Below are 20,809 nucleotides of genomic sequence, written 5' to 3' on the forward strand. Positions count from 1 at the left end.
GACAGGTATAAGCCTCACTCCTAAGTCAGGGTAGGTGGAGTATGGTCTCAGTCTCTCAAATTGACTGAATGCTTGCTGTAGAATTTGCATCATGCCAAAGTGAGCTTTCCTCTGGAGTTTGTAACGTGCATTGGCAACCTATCCAGGCGTGCTTGGACATTCGTTTTGATCAAGCCTGTGGCAACCAAAATGATGGGAAATATTTCTGGATCTTTCTGCACTTCTTGGTACTTGAGGATCTTCTCTCTCTCCACATGATTCGTGGAGGAATGGCTTGGGGCTGACCCCTCTATGATTAATGCCATTCTGGTGTTTTTCTCTTTTACCACTGTGTCTGGTTATCTTGCATCCAGCTTTTTATTGGTGAGGATGGGGCTATCACAGGTTATCATAACCTCCTTGTTTGTCACTCAGGGCAATTTCTCCAAATGGGTTAGTTTTGCACATAGCGTGACAGGAATGAACCTCACTCGTAAGCCAGGATATGTGGAATAAGATCTCAGGCTCTCAAATTAACTGCTAATGCTCACCATAGTATTTGTATTATGCCAAACAGAGTTTCTCTCTGGAGTTCGTAAGATGTAACAATTTATCCAAGTGTGCTAGAGAATTCCTTTTTTTAATCAAGCCTGTGGCATCCAAAATGATGGGAAATATTTCTGTATCTTTCTGCCACACTTTCTTGGTCCCAGACTGCATTTCTTGGTACCAGAGGATCTTCTCTCTGTCAAAGTGATTCACAGATTAATAGCTTGGGATTGACACCTCTATGATTAATAATGTTCTTGTGGTTTTTTTTTCTCTTTTACCATTATGTCTGGTTTTCTTGCATCCAACTTTTTATCTGTTGGGATGGGGCTCTCCCAGGTTATCATAACCTCTTCGTTTTCCATTCATGATCATGTGAATCTTTTCACTGTACACACAGATTACACAGCCCCCAAGGAATCAGGGCAACATATAGTAAATTTCCTTTATGCTATGGTTTTAACATAAGTGCTACATTTTATTTACACTTTAGTTCATATTTCATTAGCAGCTCAAGATGATGTGCATTCGAGCACAGCTGGAGCCATTGCTATATAAATTAAATAGTGACACCTAATTAAAATTTTGGAGTCTGAATTGGGTAAATTTATCTGATATGTTTAGGACAGTCTCTCAGCACTGACTGCATAAAGATTAATGACACTCAGAGAATGCCTCCAGCCCAGGCTCTTTTTATACAGATAAAGTTTGTGCACACAGTTTTACTCACATAAAATTTATCTGATGAGAGGGGCAGGAAATTCAGATTTTGTGATATGCCTGAGGAAATTCAGATTTTTGGCCCTGTACTAAGGTGCGTTAGCGTTTTTAGCACACGCTAACCGTGTAGGTTCCTCCAGGGATATTGTAGGTGCGTACATGGTTAACATGCGTTAAAGAGTAGCTCCAAAAGTTAGCTGGACAAACCTCGGAATATCAACCCTGTACTTTACAATCCAAAGAAAAGCAATGCTCGGCTCTTGAGAATCCTACCGGTGAATTGTGTGAGGATTTACACCAAATAAACCCTAGTGTAAATCCTCATTTCTAAATTAGGTGTGGATCCCCCTTATTCTATAACAGCACGCATAAATTGTAGGAAGAGTTCTGATCCACCCATGAGCCTCCCATAGCCGCACTCCCTTTTTGGAGCCATGTGTAAAATTTACGCACAGATACCTGCGACTACAAATACACATATAAATTTCAATTAATGTCAATTAGTGCTGGTAATTATTAGCACCCAATTATCAGTGCTAATTGGCTCATTATTCAATTAAATTGTGAGCACATTCCCAAATTTGTGCCATTCACAGAATAGTGCTGTGTGCAAATTTTTCCCGGCGCCTATTTTCAACACCATTTACTGAACCAGCCCAATAGGTAAACACATCTAAGCGAAGATTAATCCTTATTATCTTATTGGGGGAAATTTTCAAACCGGGTATCTGCACCAGCGCTCAACAGGTGTGCATGACGTCCTGGATTTGTTTATTATCAGTAGACAGCCAAAGCATGGGGTACACAACCATCCTGGAACAGATTTGTGGAGACTTATCCCATCTGGAGCTGAAGAGCTCCATGAGAGCTGCAGTGTTTCTCAAGGAGATATGCCAGGGGGCCACAAGAGCCAATAAGTTATGGGGGCTAGACAACTGTAATACCATGGTAGCAGAGAAAAAGGGGGAGAGAAAGGTAAAAAGAGAGCGTGCCAGGGGGAGGGGAAGAGAGGAAGTGAAAGAGTGTGTGCCTGGGATGGGAGAAAAGAGATAGAGTGTGCCTGGAGGAGATGGAAGGGACAGTGCCAAGTACTACTACTACTACTTATCACTTCTATAGCACTACAAGGCATACGCAGCGCTGTACACCATACATGAAAAGACAGTCCCTGCTCAAAGAGCTCACAATCTAAATAGGACAGACAAACAGACAGAACAACTAAGAGGTAAGGGAATTAAAGAGGTGGGGATAAAAGGATACAGGCAAGTGAGTAGTGGTTAGGAGTCAAAAGCAGCATTACAGAGGTGGGCTTTTAGCCTGGATTTGAAAATGGCCAAAGACAGGGCTAGACATACAAGGTGCAGCAAGATAAAGGAGAGAGTGAGTGCCTGGGGCAGAGAGGATGTGCAAAAGAGTACGCCTTACTGACAGCATGCACAAAAACTGGTCACTGCAATTAAATTCACACTGTAAAATACTTAAAAAGCAAAGCACCCTGGAGCATCCTCTCTATCCCCTCCTAACTCCCTTGGGATGCCTCTTCCATAAATTTACCTAACTTCTATGCGCCGAAAAAGGACATGAGCAACCTCCCATCACTCCTGCTCCCTGGTGCCTTACTTCAAAATGGTGCCGACCAATGGAAATGGTGGAGTAGGAGTGGCTTTGATCAGTCCTACCACAGCATTTTGGATGCCCAGTATTAGGGTAGCAGTATTTGTGGTGAGAGAAAGGATCCCAAGGGGGTGGAGAGGAAGCTTGGAGGGGCTTTTAATAACTTCTGTGGCACAGATCAAATCATGTTCCAGACTGGGGAAGGCACATGGCTGCAGAGGAGTAGTTATCAAGAACACACTCTTCTTAATGCCTCCCATCATTACTCATGCATGCCTGCCGCACTCACCGAAACTAGACCCCGAATTGTGAACTGCAGATTCTTCAGTTTCTCAATCACTACTTGTCCCACATTTGGGGAGAACATGGGAGAACAGCTCCATTCCACTGCAAATAAAAGACCCAGAAACACAGAACATGATATCAGATAAATACCATAAGTCATTTCTAGTTTACCTGTTCCTCTTTTGTTGTAATTCTGTAGACTCTACTTGAACTCTAGCTTCCCTGTAACTCAAGTTCCTCTGTACCAATCTCAGGCCTTTTTAAGTTTGGATGCAGTTTTTGCTTCTACCATTTCCACTAGTTGGCTGTTTTGTTGGAAACTACAGTTTTAGAGAGATTTGATTCAGGTCCCTGTGCAGGACATTTGGCTAGATTAACACTAGTTTCCACTTCCGCTTATATTTCTAGGCCATCATTCCTGAAAAGACTTTGATGTGGTTTGTAGATGCAATAAGACGGTACATCCTATGTGCTGGATTGCCTCTTTACCTTTATATTTAGTGACCACGGCAGAGTTGATGCTCAGTGGCTCCTGGAACGTGACCTGCAAGCTAGAACTACTGGCCACCGATAGATGCACATTAGTGGGGGCATCTGGTACACCTAGGAAAGGAAAAGAAATTGAAAGCCAGCACAAAAGGTCATCACAGAATCACATGTAGAAGTATAGGATGGACAAAAATTGAACATGGGAGCTGTCACACTTCTATGTATACCTTTAATATTTTATGAGTATAAAGCACTCTGCCTCAGCAGTAACCAAGTCAAGCAATTCCTTTGGGGTGGGCTTCAGGTTATTACTACAGCTTCCAAAAGTGCACTTCTTAATTTATCTTGGCTGCCAAGTCACACCGTTGTCTCAGCCATTTTTTTAATTTGGATTACAGAGAAACAAACAGCAGACTGAGGTTCTATGCAGAAACCTCTTTGATCCTTAAAACTCATCACTGTGAAGTGCAGATTTCTTAAATCCCAACAGTGTGACATAGCCTCACTGGAACACTAATATAATCCCTAGCACTCTGCAGTTATATTCCAAAATTTAATTATAAACCTGTGCAAAAACTGTCCTGACAATCAGGTATAAACCCCACTCTTCCTCTGGTTTTGCTTTCTTCTTGCAGGCCATGGCAATAGAAACTTACGCGAGTGCTCAAATCCTGCTTTCATGCGCTTGTAAAGCCGGTACCGCCACTCCCAGGCTTTCAACTGCTTCTCTTTTTCTGAGCAGTCAGCATTCAATGCCTCATTCACCACCTGTGCTGTGAGGTCATTGACGCGCTGCTCAGCTTCACGCACTAGCGTTGACAGGTGCAAAGAACGACTTTCCAGGCTCATAACTGCAGACAAGAGGTTACAAGGGAACCAGAAAAAGAAATGGAAACATGGGAAACCAAACCAGATTTAGAGAAAGAGGGTGGAAAAAGAAAAAGGAAGCAGAGCCAGGGTGTAAAGGAAGGAAAATAAAGCCAGAAAGAGTGAGGAAGTCAGAGAGAAATGGATGAAATCAGAAAGAGAAGGGGACAGAAGAGGTTACAAGAGAAAAGAAACTGAGTTAGAAAGACAATAATCGGACTTTGAGTCTTATAATATAAGTTCATGGAATCCTACAAAACTGGGACACACTATTCAAAGAAGTTATATATTCAATGGCAGCCAGTGAACACATGACATCACTATCTAGAAACTTACAGGGATGATATTAGGCTCAAAATCTGACTGAATGTCCAGATACTACCAGTATGAGAAGGGGCCAGGTAAGGGGCAGACCAAAAAACTGATTAGTGGCGATAATAAGCTACTCTCCACAGAACTTACACGTTTACTCTAGACCTACTGAATAGCAGCCTAAAGTGAACAGATATCCTCGGATTCTATATAGGTTGCCCAAATTTGGGCATGGAGCCTAGATGCATGTGTAAACTAATTAGTAGATTGGTTGCTAACAACCAATTATGGTACCACTTAAATGACACTAATTTGGATTTATGAAAGCATCTACTTACTTGCTATTCTACAATGCTGGGTGCCTAAAGTGTTGAGTGCAATTCAAACGTGGGTGTGGCCATGGGAGGGGTATGGGCGGATCAGGGCATTCCAAATATTTAGGCACAGTGTTATAGAATACCAAACTTATGAGCCCAACTTGCATGCCACAATGTTCACCCAGCTTCAGCTGGCGTAAGTCCTCGCACCCAAAGTTGGGCTTGCTAATCTATAAAGGGCCCTCAGCCTGGAACATCCTTTTTTTTTAAGTATCTTTATTAAGTCAAAGATTGGCTAACAACAACTACCCACGTGTTCACAAAAATTATAAAATAAACATTCATATAACAATGGGGAACATACCTTGTACAGTTCTCAAAAAAGAAGTATGAAGGAGAGACTAAAAACTTTTAACCTAAACAGTATTAACACATCCTTAGCCCATTTGTTTTTTGAAAAAGAATCTCTCCTCCCTCCCCTGTTACCCATCCAGATACACAATTAAATAGGCAACTCCTCTTCTACCTTCTCCACTGGGTATGAGGAAACATATCTGCTCCACATATCCTGATAGCAACGCTGTTGTAGCAACATAGAGAATTTGAGAGAGGAGGCTATCCACTGTGCCATCTCATGCATGAGGCTGTGCCACACAGCTAAAGATGGAGGCATTGGATTGACCTAAGATCGTAAAATAAACTTTTTAGCAAGAGTGGCCAACAGGATAAATTTACTCTGCGCCTCTCCCAGACCTTTTGCAGTCAACGGGGTCCTGCTTCCCAGCAACACTATGTTGCATGACCAGCCAAAAGGGCATTGTACTATAGAGTCAATAACTCCTAAGACTTTAAACCAAAAATTAGAGAGTGTGGGACATTCCATGAAAGAATGAAGGAAAGTACCCGGTCCGGCCTCACACTTTACACAGGTATCCTCATCCCATAAGCCCATAATCCTACCTTTATGCCTGGTGATGTGAACTCTACGTAAAAGTTTGTACTGAATATCCTATAATGCTGCACTGGGAGTCACTTTATGCAAGTCCTCAAACGCAGCTTCCAACTGGGAATCTGGTATGTTTTCCCCAAAATCCGTGCCCCAGACCCCTGCCAGCGTCCTCAAGTAGGGGGCCTTCCTAGTATCCCTGATCACTTGATACCATTGGGATAGCTTGTTTTATTTAGATGGCAGTTGTAAAAAAAAAATTGGTCCAATTGCGAGAAGGTTGCCTGCGCCTTCTGCAGGGAAGTCAGGGTTACCCGTCAGGGTAAGGAAAGGGCTCGCTCCCCCCACTCCTCCATGACTCCTCCACCATATCCATGCCCTACGCAAAGCCCCCAGGAACAGATTTCCCTGCAACCCTCCCAAGGCCCGAGAACGCCAGGACTCTAATACTAAAAAGGATCATAAGGTGCGCACACCAACTACTCCAAAAATCAACAGAAGTGAAAAAATTAGCCCCCAATTGCAGCTCGTGAATCCAGCGGACAAGTGCCGCAACACTGTATACCCTCAGGTCAGGTAGCCAAACCCCCCCTCGTACCCTATCATGTGTTAGCTTAAGAAAAAAAATTCTGGCTCTTTTTGCATGCCATATGAAAGAGCTAACAATGCTACGAAACTCACAATCTTCCCTTCTATGTACCCAAAGTGGAAGCATCTGTAAGGGGTACAGCAGTTTAGGCAAAACAACCATCTTAAGCAGCGCGACTCTACCCAGAAAGTTCACTGGCAGGTCCCCCCATCGGGAACAGAGCCTCTTTATGGCTTCTAATTTGTCTATCACATTTTTTCTTGTATACCCATGAATGGTTGGCACTGAGGTAAACTCCTAAATACTTTATACCCACATTCGCCCATAACAAAGGAAAATTCGGCATAGCAGTACAAATGCATGCGCAGGAGAGTGGCAAAACCTCCGATTTCCCAAAATTTATACTGAGGCCAAAGAACGCCCCAAGATCTCGGATAATGTTCATTACTTGTGGTAGACTGACTGATGCGTTGTCCAGCATCAAAAGCATGTCGTCCGCAAACAAGTTTATACGGTATTCCTTCCCACCAATTGAAACCCCCATCAAGACAGAGTCCTGACGAATCTTAGTGGCCAGGGGCTCCAGCGTAAGCACAAACAATAGGGGGATAGTGGGCACCCCTGCCTCGTTCCCCCTTGCAAGGATAGTTTTTCAGTCAAAGTTTCATTAATAATAATTTGAGCTGTGGGGTTACTATAAAGTGCCCGTACCCAATCTAAGAAAGCGCCCCGAATACCAAAACGCTGCATCACCCAGAATAAATATTCCCAGACCATTTTATCAAAGGCCTTTTCTGCATCCAGGCTAGCCAAGATTGCATCCCCCCTCTGCCAGCTTCCCTCGCGCAAGGCACGACTAACTTTTAGGTTATTAGCCAAAGCAAATCTTCCCGGGACAAAACCCACTTGGTCCGGATGAACCAGCCGAGGGAGAAATTTATTCAACCTAGATGCCAACACCGCCGCCAATATTTTAACATCTTGATTAAGCAACAAAATGGGTCTGTAGGAACCTACCAATTCTTCATCCTTCCCCGGTTTGGGGAGAACGGTAATGAAAACATGATTTAAAGAAGAACCCATGTCCTGTGACTCTCGCAGTTTGTCACACATAGACACAAATGAGGGGATCAGCAGGTCCTGTTAGACCTTGTAGAACTCGGTGCCCAGACCATCCAGCCCCGGAGCCTTAGCCCGCTTCAATTGTTTGATAACTCTTTGTACCTCCTGCCCCTGTAACGGCGCATTTAATGACTCCAACTGATCCATCGTCAAAGATGGCAGACTTAATTGAGCGAAAAACTCCTCACAATGCTCAGCGGAGAAGGTCCCCTTACTAAATAGTGAGGAATAAAAATGTACAAATTCATGCTGAATGGCTTCTGTGTGATTATACAAGGCCCCAGATGGGTGTCTAATTTTGCCAATGTAGCTCTTTGCCGACCTCTGTTTCACCAAGGAAGCAAGCAACTTTCCAGTTTTGTTGCCCCATTGATGCAACCGGAGTTTGTACAATTTGACATTATAAAGGGCCCTGGCATCCAGCAATGCCTGCATCTGCTTTTTCGCTTCAATAAAATCACGCCATGTTTTCTCAGAGGGAGATAAAATGAAAAGATTTCTCGACTTCTGCAGCAGAGTTGCCAGTTCGCAGAGCTTAAGGTCCCTTCGTTTGCGCATGGAAGCAATGTAAGCTATAATCTTACCCCAGAGCACTGCCTTGGCCGCTTCCCAATATATTCGAGGCCCTACGGACTGAACATCAATGGGACACCCAGTATCATCAGAGAAGCATGGGACCAGCACAGCGCCCCCGAAAAGAAAGACATTAATGCACAGCCCAACCACAACCCTCACCTGAAGAAGTTCTGGACAAAGCAACCCCACCCTACCACTCCCCACCCCCTACTACCCCCTCTACCTGGACCCCTTGAAATCCCACCTCCACCCCCCAGACTGCTCCTCCCATCACAATCACAAAGATGACCCACACACATATCCTACACACCTTCTCACCATTCATTCCCTCTCCCCACCACTAACCCTGCCCGTCTCCCACCTCCTGTCGCTCTCCAGCCACTATTCAAATAGCAAAGAAACACTGACTGGGAAGCGCATCCCTTCCCCTGAACTGTTACCCCCGAATACCACCCCTGCTAAACATCAATCAATTGACAACTATACACATCAGTGCTCTACTGCATGAATAGGGGTTTGTAAATGCACAACATAAGCAAAAGTTGAGAAGCCCGGCAAATCTTCAGCCCACTCGCGGGCCAGTCCAAAAAGCCTCTTACAAATGGCACACCTGAAAGTTACAAAGGACAACCAACTGATCTCAGCTCTCTCTCCTCACTGCCTCAAGGTAGCTTATCCATAAATACACCTAATTCTTTTGAGTCAGAGAAGTAAAGGGTCTTGTTATCGTGTAAAAGGCGAACTTTAGCAGGGTAGAGTACAGCAAAGTGGACCCCCTTATCGAAATGGCACTTGCAGTGCCGGCCCAACTGTTTTCTCTGATCATACACTTGAGTAGAATAATCTTGAAAAAACAATATCTTGTGGCCCTGATACTCCACAGTTTTCTTTCCTCAAAACACTTGAAGGACTTTGTCTTTCTCTGCGAAGTTAAGGATCCAGGCCAGAACGGGCCGCGGGCACTGCTCTCCCTCGCAGAGGGCCCCAACTCTGTGCACTCTCTCGGCCTGCAGCACATTCTCTGGCAGCTGCAGTTCCAAGTGGCCCGGTAGCCCCTTTTCCACAAATTCCCAGAGCTCTTTGTCTTTAACCGATTCGGGCAGCCCGATAATCCTGAGATTGTTGCGCCTGCTGCGATTCCCTTGGTCATCGACCTGCTGCGCAAGCTGCTTACATTACCCCTCTAGCGCTGCTAATCTCGTGTCCACTGTTTCAGCTCTATCCTCCTGACGGGAGATACGGTCTTTGGCCTGCTGCAATCTTGTGCCTTGGCCCTCCAGCACTTCTTTAATGTGATCCATTGAGGCCTGGAGCTTAAAAAGCTTTTCATCCAGTACCGCAATTATCTGCTGTGTCAGTTCCTTAATTGCCTCAGCCGGCATGGTTACCTGAGAAAGGCTGGAATTTATCGCCGCCATCTTCGTTGTGCCTTATTATAACAGATAGGGTCAAAAGGGAGCTCGTCCCGGGCGCGTTATATGCTAAAATCAATGGTTTTCAAATGATGGGAGCGAAGCCAAGCTTAGAGACATCAGTTCAGCTCACCCGCATCACGTGACCCCCGCCCCGGACCATCCTTTACAAAATTGCATTTTGCGTGGATTTTTTTTCAGCACCTAAATTTGAGCATCATTTACTGAATCTAGTCCATAGTGCTGGCAGAGGGACTGTACTATTCATGAATTCAGTCAGTAATGGCCCAACCATTAGGCCGAGGCGGGGGCCTCAGGCAGTACTCTCCAGGAGCTGCACTCTCCCCTTCTCTCCTCAACCCTCTGCCCCATGTTTACCTTATTTTTTTTTTCTTTTCCAAAAGGCAGAAGTGGCAGCAAGCCCTGCCACCGGCACCGGCCTCTTCTCCCTACTGCGACCCACCTCTTGACGTAAATTTCTGTTAGCTCAAAGACAGGATGCAGAAGAGCGAAGAGGCTCATGCCGACTGCAGCTCGGCAGGGCAGCCCATGGGAATCATTGCCGCCTTTTGGAAAAGAAAAAAAATAAGGTAAACACAGGAAAGAAGGTTGAGGAGGGAAGGGGGGAGATGCCAGACCGGGCATGGGTGGCAGATTGCCTTGGGCCGCCCCTAAATTCAGTAAAGCTACCTTTACAGATAACAATGCTGAAAATATGTTTAAATAAATGTGGTTGCCACACTGGCTGAAAATCCAGCACCTGTTTTAAAAGTGTGCATCCATATATAACACCATAGATTTAAAAAAAATGCTCATTTTCAAGTTTCAAGGAACCTTTAATAATGTTGAGGTAACAGTCCAAATATTTAGTTTCTATTACTTTGTCCTCTAGAAATGTATTTTTGATCACATGGCCTGTGTCATACCATAACAGCAACACAAACTCTTGGACCAATCCCTACTGCCTGGTGCTATAATATTGACATTGGAAAACTGAGGGGAAAAATCTTAGATTAATCATAACAGAAATATCAGAAATCATGCAGCATTTGATAGAACAACTAAAAAGTCATCAATATGTTTTTGATAGCAAATCTGGAAAAGAATAAGCCCTTACATTCAAGGAGAAACCTCAATGATCAGGGATATCGGATGACTTTACCAGTAGTGTCAGAAGGGCTCCTGAATTACTAAACCCCTTAATCCCAGTGGACCCTACCCATTGCTAATGTTAATTTTAGATCACAAAATTAGGATGTTTACTAAAACACTTTGTTAATGGTGATTTTTAGTGTGTGCTAATGGAAGAACATATTTGGTAAAGTTTTAAAGTAAGAAGGGGCATCGCCAGCATGTGAAAAGACTGGCAGAAAAAGAGCAGACCAGAATTAAAATCGGTCGAAAAGGTTTTGTGATAATTAAAACATTTTGGACCATTGTTAATACTGGTCTGCTCTTCTTCCATCAGTTTGGCTGCCTTCTTGCTTTTTGGCAGCATGTGAAAAGATACAGCTGCCACACTATGGGGCCCTTTTACTAAGCCGCTTAAGTGCCTACATGCGCCCAATGTGTGCCAATTCCAAGTTACCGCCTGACTACCGCCTGGCCGGTAATTTCATTTTTTACGCGTGTCCGCTATGCGTGCCAGAAAATAACTTTTATTTTCTGGTGCACGGCGCTACCAGGCAGTAAAAGGCATTTGACGCATGTAGACCATTACCGCCCAGTTAACGCGCGAGACCTTACCGCTAATTCAATGGGCGTTGGTAAGGTCTCAGACCCAAAATGGACACACACCAATTTTCATTTTGCCGCACGTCCATTTTCGGTCAAAATTTTAAAAAAGGCATTTTTACAGGTGCGCTGAAAAATGGATCTGCACACATCCAAAACACACGCTTACACTTGCGCAGGGCATTTTTCAGCACACCTTAATAAAAGGACCCCTATGGCAGCTATTCAGTAGAAGAATATTAACTACAGCATTGAAGGTGCAGTTATATTTCCACAGTAAATAACTTGTGATAATGTAGATATGCATTACTGTAAGGCGTGTTAAGCATGGGGTGTCCCTTGGCTTCCATCCTCACTCCTGTCCTGCCCCCTTCCCTGCTTTTAAATACAATTCTGTATTAGCAGTTTAACATGGATTTTAACATGTGTTAGCAATTTTACTGTGCACTATCACTTTAATGCATATTATATCACTAAACGGACCTCAGTATGTTCTGATATGACTTCAGTCTCATGTTCTAATGCTATTTCCACTGGCCTGAGCTATCATCATCATGAATGGGGTTTGCAACCCAATAAAAAAGAGAAGCATATAAATTGCAATTTTCAGTCATTTCTGCAATTGTGTGCAACATGTGCACTTGTATTCCCATTTGGTAGAGGCATCGAGAATGGGATTTGTGCAAGCATATTCAATGTGCTTTTGTATTTTCAAAACCTTGCACATTATTTTAGTTGCAAGAAGTACCGATAGAAAAAGGAGGTGCAAGTGTGTGGGTATATTTTTCTTAGATTATTTTCAAAGTGAGCATTCACACACTCTCCCACACATATACTCTGTTTCACATAAGACCCCTTTTATTTTCTTCTCTTTTATACATTATTTGCCATTACATATGATTTTAATGTTTTATATTGTATATATAATTTCATATGTTTTAGCCTTTTTTGTCTTGCAGTTCTTTATTAGGTTGTATTTTCTGTATTTTGTAGAGCCCTGATGCAGGCCAGTAGGGCTGAAACACGAGTCATGTCAGGTCTCCTTTGTTGTTCTTGAAGATTATTGAAATAAAGCATTTTTGGACACCATCTGCGAGAGGTTCTTTCCTTTTCTCCTCTACTGTTTTTTTGCCTGGTGTATCCTATTCATGGAAGTTTTTTTTTCTCTTTATGACTGACTCCCTTTTATTTTTCTCTATAAAAACAAATAGCTAGGTGTACAATGATAAAACCTGGCTTACAAACAGGCCTATGATAGAGTTGTAAAATGATCATGCAAGAAATATACAGAATGATAAATATTCTTTGCAAATCATAGCATACTTTATCAGGACCGACAGTCTAAATGGTTAGTACAGTGGGCTGAGGACCTGGGGAGCTGGGTTCAATTCCCACTGCAGCCCCTTGTGACTCTGGGCAAGTCACTTAACCCTCCATTGCCCAAGATACCAAAACTTAGGATGTGAACCCAGTAGGGCCACAGCAAGTACCTACATATAATAAATAAAACTGCTTTGCATGTACTTACAAAAGGCAGTATATCTAATCCATGATCCTTGCCATCATTATTTCAGTTGGTAAACATGGGCCTTTCACTAGATGATAAGTGCATAACATTTCATTTGTCTCACTTGTTGGATTGAAGAAACATATTTGCAAAATCAATATTACTGACAATTTCAAATGCTTCCCCAGTAGTAGTCGACTCCAAACCACATACACCACTGATGAATTGACCAAATTGAAGATCTGCTGTCATGTCAGGAGGACAACCCACTCCACGCAAAAACAGATTGGAAGACAAGTTGGTATCGTTATTTGCATCTGTTAACTGAATCGTTGAGAAGGTAAATTTCATTTGGTTTACTGATGAGGAGCTCTTCACTGCAGTGGCACCACACAATACTCAAAGTGATCGAGTCTATGCCCCAGTTGATGTAGGTAAAAAGAATATTGAAGTCAGTCGCCTGTTATAAACTTGGTCTACATTCAGTCGGCATGTCAATGCTTAAGCATACTGATGTCCATTTAATCAACTCTGGCATGAAAATCAATCACCAGTACTACCATGACAGCCTGCTGACAAGAGACCTTCTTCCAGATATCAGACAATTCTCTGAATACTTCAGGGCACCAGCTCAACACACTCGAGAAAGTCAATTTACTGAAATGTGAAACACCTGCAATCATTCCTCCATCGTTGGGGCCTCCAAACAGCCTAGACCTCAACCTCATTGATTACCCTTCTATAGGAATGGGTCTACAAGAGGAAAATCCGAGGTTGCAGCTATATATCCTGGAAGAGTGGGAGCACTTCAACCAACGTATCATTGATGACATTAAGCAGTGGTGTAAGCATCTCCATTCATGCACTGCAGCAAACAGGGGACATTCAAAAGATGCCATTTAAACTGTCAGTGAAAATAACTTTAATTCAGCAAACTTTTGTATGTGAATTGATTTTGAGCTTAACATCCTTAGTGCCACATTAACATTTTCATTTGTTCGTGTCACATTTCAATGTACCTTTAGTATATGTGCTGCCAAAGCAAGTACGTTAAAGTACCTTTATTATGTGAAGTTTACAAAGAATATTAATCATGCTACATATTTGTTGCATGATCATTTTATGGCTCTATCATAGGCTTATTTGTGAGCTAAGTTTATTATTGTACACCTAGCAATTTATTTGTTATAGAAAAAAAGGGGCCCTGTTATTTTGAAATACGGAGGACAGCCTCATCCCACTCCCTCATATATACAGGTCCCTCCCCCTCCAATACACAACCTTTCCCTCCAAATATACAAACTCTCTCAGATCAGTCATAGATACAATCTTACACTCACAACACAGATACCTACCTTATTTCCCCCCCTCCATTGTTTTCCTACACACATGGTTCATATTCACTACCTAACCACTAACACACACTTCACAGACACCATCCCCTGCATCTGCATATGGAGTAAGGAGAAACATGCCATTGTACTTTCCAACCTGTTTTAGATGAATCATTTGACAGTTGAAACAAATAAAATCATAAAGATGCCACTCCTGTCAAATAAGGCCATAGTGAATTAGGTGGCCACGTGTTCAGGCCACAGCCACCTTAATTTCTATAGCTGTTTCACGAGGAGGCTTGGTTTGACCTAAGGAGATGGGTGTTGGATTCACTATGCGCATTTTTGTGTTCATCTAAACAGGATGATGAAAATAACAAACAATGACCTGCAAAATTAGTGATAGCCTACAAGTAGTCAAGATTCTATGGTTGATAACTGGGCTATACATCCTTAGTGGTGTAGACATGAACAATTAAGCTAAGGATACAGAAACATAGACACATAGAAAATGATTTATCCTATCCAGTCAGCTCATTCATATATCTACTATCCCTTCCTTTCTCTTAGAGATCATATGTGTTGTTCCATGCTTTCTTGAATTTATATACAGTCTTCATCACCACCACCTTCGCTGGAAGGCTGTTCTATACATCTACCAATCTTTCCATAAAGAAGTATTTTCTTAAATTACACCCGAGTCTGTCCTCTTTCACCTTCATCCTATGCTCTCTCAATCCCAAGATTCTTTCAGTTGAAAGAGACTTGCCTCCTGTGTATTTATGTGAGGGAGATATTTAAATGGCTCTGTCTTATCTCCCCTCCGCAGCCTTTTTTCCAAAGTAAATATATTGAAACCATTATGTCTGTTCCTATACGCTTTATGATAAAAACCAATGATTACTTTAATAGCCACCCTCTGTACCAACTTCATCCTGTTTATATCTATTTGAAGGTGCGATCTCCAGAATTGTACACAGTACTGTAAATGAGGCCTGTCCAGAGGGGCATGATCACCTCCTTTTTTCTGCTAGCCCAGTTGCCTTCATTTTCTACTATCCTACCACAGAGTTAATTATGGTGAAAGATGGCAACAACTCTATTGAGTTCAACCTTCCAAATGTACTGTATTCAAATACCTAAAGGTAGTGGGCTATCAGCGACAGAAATCATTGCCTAAATGAGAACATGCAAACTGCATACATGAGACTGTTTGTGTCTCACTTGTCACTTTTATGTCTTTGCGCCACAGCTAATTGTTATTTATTTATTTGTAAAAGTCACTTTTCTAAGTATGCACAGTTATCTTGTAGCAAAATTATTTAAGCTGTAGTGGTATGTGAGATAATTCACATGATTACAACATGCAGGTGCACAAGAATTTAACAATTTCAGGTGGAGCACATTTAGGTTAAGAGACTTGCCAAAGATAAGCTGAGTGACAGATGGAAAAATCAAACTGGTGCGTCAAAGATTTCAGCTCTGTGCTCTAACTACCCTAACTTGCTTTTTCCTTCAGGTGAAACATGAATTGGTGTGGTCAGAGTACAATGCATGGGCTTACAGTGTGGGCTTTCCTTGGCACCAGCCTGAAGCAGGGTCCTGGCGATAGGAGCATTGTTGGTCATGATGGCAATGTCCAAGGGCAGAAGACCTTCACTGTTTGGGGTATTTAGGTCCAGCTCTTCAGCACTGTATTGCTTTAGCAGGTCTTGTACCCGGTCTAGGTCCTGCATCTCCACTGCCTCAAAGAGAGCAGCATTCCCCTGAAACTACAGAGAGACATATGTGCAGCATTAAGGAAAGGTCTGGCATTAAAACACACCAAGCGGTCAAAGAACACACTCATGATATTCATGCTGGGCATGAAAATGTAAGAACTGCAATAGTTAGGGGTCCTTTTACTAAAGAGCATTAAGCCCTTAACCTGCACTTAATACACACTAACAGAGTACAATGAGCTGTAAATTATGCATTAGAGATTTTTAAAGAATATGTTTTGGGAGGGAAGTGGCATGGGCATGGAAAGGGTGTGCAATCGTTATCCAGCTAGCGCGTTATATTAAGGGCCCAATATTCAGACCACAGGAGTTAGCCCGGAGCTGAGCCCGGATATTCAATGCTGGGTCACTTTCAGTGACCAGAATTAATATCCAGTTTATTTTTGGCCAGTTCAAACTTAACCGACCAAGCCAATATTCAACACTGGCTGGTTAAGTTGGATTTGGATTTCGAACTGGCCAAAGATATTCCACTTATTGACATGGCCATATTTGACCACCAAACATAGGGGTCCTTTTACTAAGGTGTGCCAAAAATTGGTCTGCACCGGTGTAGACGCGTATATTGGATATGCGAAGGTCCATTTATCAGCGCACCTGCAAAAAAGGTCTTTTTTTTGGACCGAAAATGGACGTGCAGCAAAATGAAAATTGGAGCGCGTCCCCTTTGGGCTTGAGACCTTACTGCCACCCACTGACTTAGCGGTAAGGTCTCGCACGTTAACTGTGCGTACAATGCTGATTACCGCCCAGTTAGTGCTGTGTGCCAGAAATTTTCTGGCGCGCATAGTGGCCACGCATAAAAAAATGAAATTACCACCCAGGTCATGCAGTAGCCAGGCGTTGGCGCCTACGCGGCTTAGTAAAAGGGTCCCGTAGCCAGCCAAACACTGAATATCAGAACCGACCGGCTATGTCACGAGACATAGTTGGTCATCTGGCTAGCTGCTAAGCGCTAATATTCAGTTAAGATAACCGGCTATGTCACACTAAATATTAGCTCTTAGCCAGCTAAATACCATTTAACCAGCAAGGTGCCATTCCTGGCCAGTTAAATGGTTTTGAATATCAGGGGGGGGGGGGGGGGGGGGCTAGTGCACATTAACTGGAAAACATAGAGGCCCTTTCACTAAAGGGTTGGTGGGTGGCAATGGGCTTGCCGCACACCAATCCAGAACTACCTCGCATGCCATTTCTGGAACTACAAAAATATTTTCTATTTTTGTAGCGCCGGGCAGTGCTGCATGCTATCCAATTAACCACCAGGTTAGCGAAGGAGTCCTTACTGCCAACTCAATGGGTGGCGGTAAGTGCTCTACCCCCCTCCAAAATGGCCACATGGTAAGTGGTTCACTTATCGCATGCCCAGGGTACCAACTCAGCGGACACACCTGTAATGGCTTTCATCACGGGCCAACCACCATCTCCGAAAAACCTGCAGAGTGATACAACTTAATTCAGTCTGCAGGTTCGGAGGTGGTGGTTGGCCCGTGATGAGTTGGTACCCTGGGCTTATGAGGCCTTTATTTATAGTCACCTTAAAAGCAACTTTCTACATATGCACTGGTAATATTTTGTATTTAGAGCATTCATCTGCAAGTTTCTTAATTTATTGCTCTAAGCAGATTTATTAATTTTTTGAGACTCACTTATCGCATGGTCATTTCTTTTCCAGAAAGAAGACAGCCTTTTACTCACTGCGGTAAAAGGGGTCTCGGCACGTGTCAAAAACAAGAGCTGATGCTAGTGCAGGCTCCCTTTTACCACAGCTTAGTAAATGGACCCCAGAGTTAACGCAGGAACACTTAGCAACTCTTAAATAGGAGGTAGTAAGAGCTGTCATGTTAATTCCTAGCGGGTACCATGTGCTAATGACAATATCCCACATTAAGCAGCATTAACTCCAAATCTTAACACATTTTAGTAAAAGGGCCTTTTAGATTTATAATTATGTACTGAAGCTAAGGTTATATTTTCTACTTTAATATACCACACTTCTTTAAATGTGTTAAAAAAAACGGAATAAAGATGCAGGGCTACAAGCAAGTGTATAAAACAAGAGCACTTGCAATACACTATCTCACTGTTTAACAATAGGAGAAATCTCCAGGCATCAATTACCCTCCCATATAATTTGTGAAAAGAGCAAGAAAAGAAAAAGGCCACAATTGAAATGTGATATTATAAACGAGAAAGAAAAAGATCACTTAGGTCCTGACTCATTACCATCTTTTCCCACAGATACAAAATGGGAGAAAATCTTTAGCAACGCAGGCCCTAAATTATTCAGTGTGGCGTCAAAACAGATTATTAAATTATCAATTAACCACCAGTGCATGTTTCAGCTGGTGAAATCCATCTCAAGGTAATATAAACTTGTCTTTAACATCAATAAAATATCCTGTCAGAAGCACAGACTATAACAGCTTAAAATACCAGGATCTTGTTGCATGCACACAGATATGTGGCTTTTTTTCTTTTAAATTTATGAGATACTTGCCCATAACTAAATGCTCAAGGTAACTTACACCCAACATAAATACAAACAAATTAACAATATAGCAAGCTATTTACATCAAAACATAAAACAACATATAATAACACAATGAAATCATAAACACAAAATAGGTAAAGTATTCCCTAATATCATGGGGGTCACTTTTCAGCACTATTTAAGTCTGGTTCAGGTTAGTAACACTGACATTGCACAATCCTGTTTTTACTCTCTAAAAGCGTCACAGAATTAAGTGTACAAAAAATGTTACTTGTGATATTTGGAGGCATTTTTTAAAAAGGTAGAATCATGCTGTGATTATACACCTGGATAATTTTGAAGACCAGTGAGTCTATGACTATTTGGAAACATATGAGCACATCCCTATACACACATATATATAGGGGTAAAAACTGTTCAAAAAGCTTAATGAAAATTATTTGTCAACGCTGTGTACTACAATCATGTTATAGATGGCAATAGTTTATGCACCTTTCTCATCCTATTTATAATTTAAGTATTGCCATTTTGCTTTTTGGTGATTTTCCAGGTACCGCCAGGCAATCTGGAGGAAGAGGTGGCAAACCTGGTATTCAGTGCTAGTTCCTGGATAATTAATCAGGCAAGTACAACCGCATATTTATTTATTGGGATTTATTAACCGCCTTTATGAAGAGATTCACTCAAAGCGGTGTACAGCAGGTACAGTTTAACATACAACGTACAATTTTGTTAACAGCATAACAACAGTAAAAATGGCCAAACATAAACATGAACATACTAACCCCCCTGTTTGCAAAGCCGCACTAGCGGCTGCTGGTGCGCTAATGCTGACACAGCCCATTCACATTGCTTGCGCGGCTTTGTAAACAGGAAGTAAATGTGGTAAACTTGAGAAGAGCAAATTGAAACCTAATAATAGGGCTACCTTGGAATAGGATCAAAAATATACCCATTTAACAGCACTGAAATTCAAATAACAGAGATATAATACAATGTCAGCATAATACTAATGAAACATCTGAAGACTAACTTGTTCAATGAAGACTTATAAAAAGAATCCTTCATAAAAAACTTACCATCAAATCTGTACTAGAATTAGTCAATACTGAACTCTTATTTTGGTTACTTTAACCACACTATTATTATTTAATGTTGTACTTTATCCTAGATCTTACATATCTGATATGAATTATTTATTTCTTTACTTCTAATTTTCTTGATATCTTATGTACCTTAATTGTAATAATACTCTGTTCTTCTCATTCCGTTAATGGCGTTTGCCATTGCGGCATAATGTAAGCCACATTGAGCCTGCAAAGAGGTGGGAAAATGTGGGATACAAATGCAGCAAATAAATAATAAGCGCACATTAGAAAGTTCAAATAACATAGCTACGATGATACTAATGCTTTTCTACATTACAGCTTACCATATAGCTGAGGGGCCAAGTGCAGATATATAGATGGGGCAAGATGGGTGGCACAGAGTCAGTTGGGATAAACAGATGGGTGGCTAAACTCTAGGCACTTTACACAGTTAAACATGCTATAAGGAACTGGTCTAAGTTACAGTGCACGTAGCAAGCTAGTCCAGGTGCAGAATGAGTGTACAGTCAGTCGTATTAAAGGTCTGGGAGAAGAGCCAGGCTTTCACCTGCTTCCTGAAATAGAGAGAGTCTTTAAATTTGCCTCTACTACATGATTAACAGTATGTTGTATGCACACAGGTTTCAGAGCATTTGTACTTGAAGGTGCAGAGAAAAGAGATGGGGCAGTGAGAGGAAGTATGCAGGAAGGTATACTTGGATTTCTTCCTACTGATGGCAATACCTGGTCAAGTTTAGTATAGTTTAGTTTGACACAGTGCTTGATACACCACCCTTAAAACAGAATATCGCAGCAGTTTCCAGTCCACAATTTAAAAAAAACAGGCAAAACAAACAAATAAAATGAAATAAATAATTCTGATCTGAACCCCACTACAATATACTGTCACTCTCCAAAAGCTAGAGAAAAATAGTAAGCTTTAAGGCCTGCTTTACAAAGAGGCAAGAATTGTTCAATGTGGAGATATTTAGGCAATGGTTCTTTTTCTCTGAGGCTAGCCTCTCATGAAAACAGTGATCAAAATTATTGCACTAGTGATGAGACTCTAAGGGATCCTTTTACTAAGGTGCACT

At 42.0% G+C, this 20,809-nt stretch overlaps 1 protein-coding gene across 1 annotated transcript in view; it reads right to left on the reverse strand.

Annotated features, from left to right (window-relative positions):
* Nucleotides 1-20,809, reverse strand: part of LOC115476518 (ankyrin repeat and fibronectin type-III domain-containing protein 1-like) — a 1,054,756-nt gene that overhangs the window by 103,487 nt on the left and 930,460 nt on the right. The window contains exons 8-11 of the mRNA XM_030212932.1: nt 15,917-16,124; nt 4,293-4,487; nt 3,637-3,750; nt 3,152-3,249 (exon numbers count right to left, since the gene is read on the reverse strand). Coding sequence (XP_030068792.1) covers nt 3,152-3,249; nt 3,637-3,750; nt 4,293-4,487; nt 15,917-16,124 — 615 coding nt within the window. The remainder of the gene's footprint in view (nt 1-3,151; nt 3,250-3,636; nt 3,751-4,292; nt 4,488-15,916; nt 16,125-20,809) is intronic.

Source organism: Microcaecilia unicolor, chromosome 8 (assembly GCF_901765095.1).
Source record: "Microcaecilia unicolor chromosome 8, aMicUni1.1, whole genome shotgun sequence".
Classification (NCBI taxonomy): Eukaryota; Metazoa; Chordata; class Amphibia; order Gymnophiona; family Siphonopidae; genus Microcaecilia; species Microcaecilia unicolor.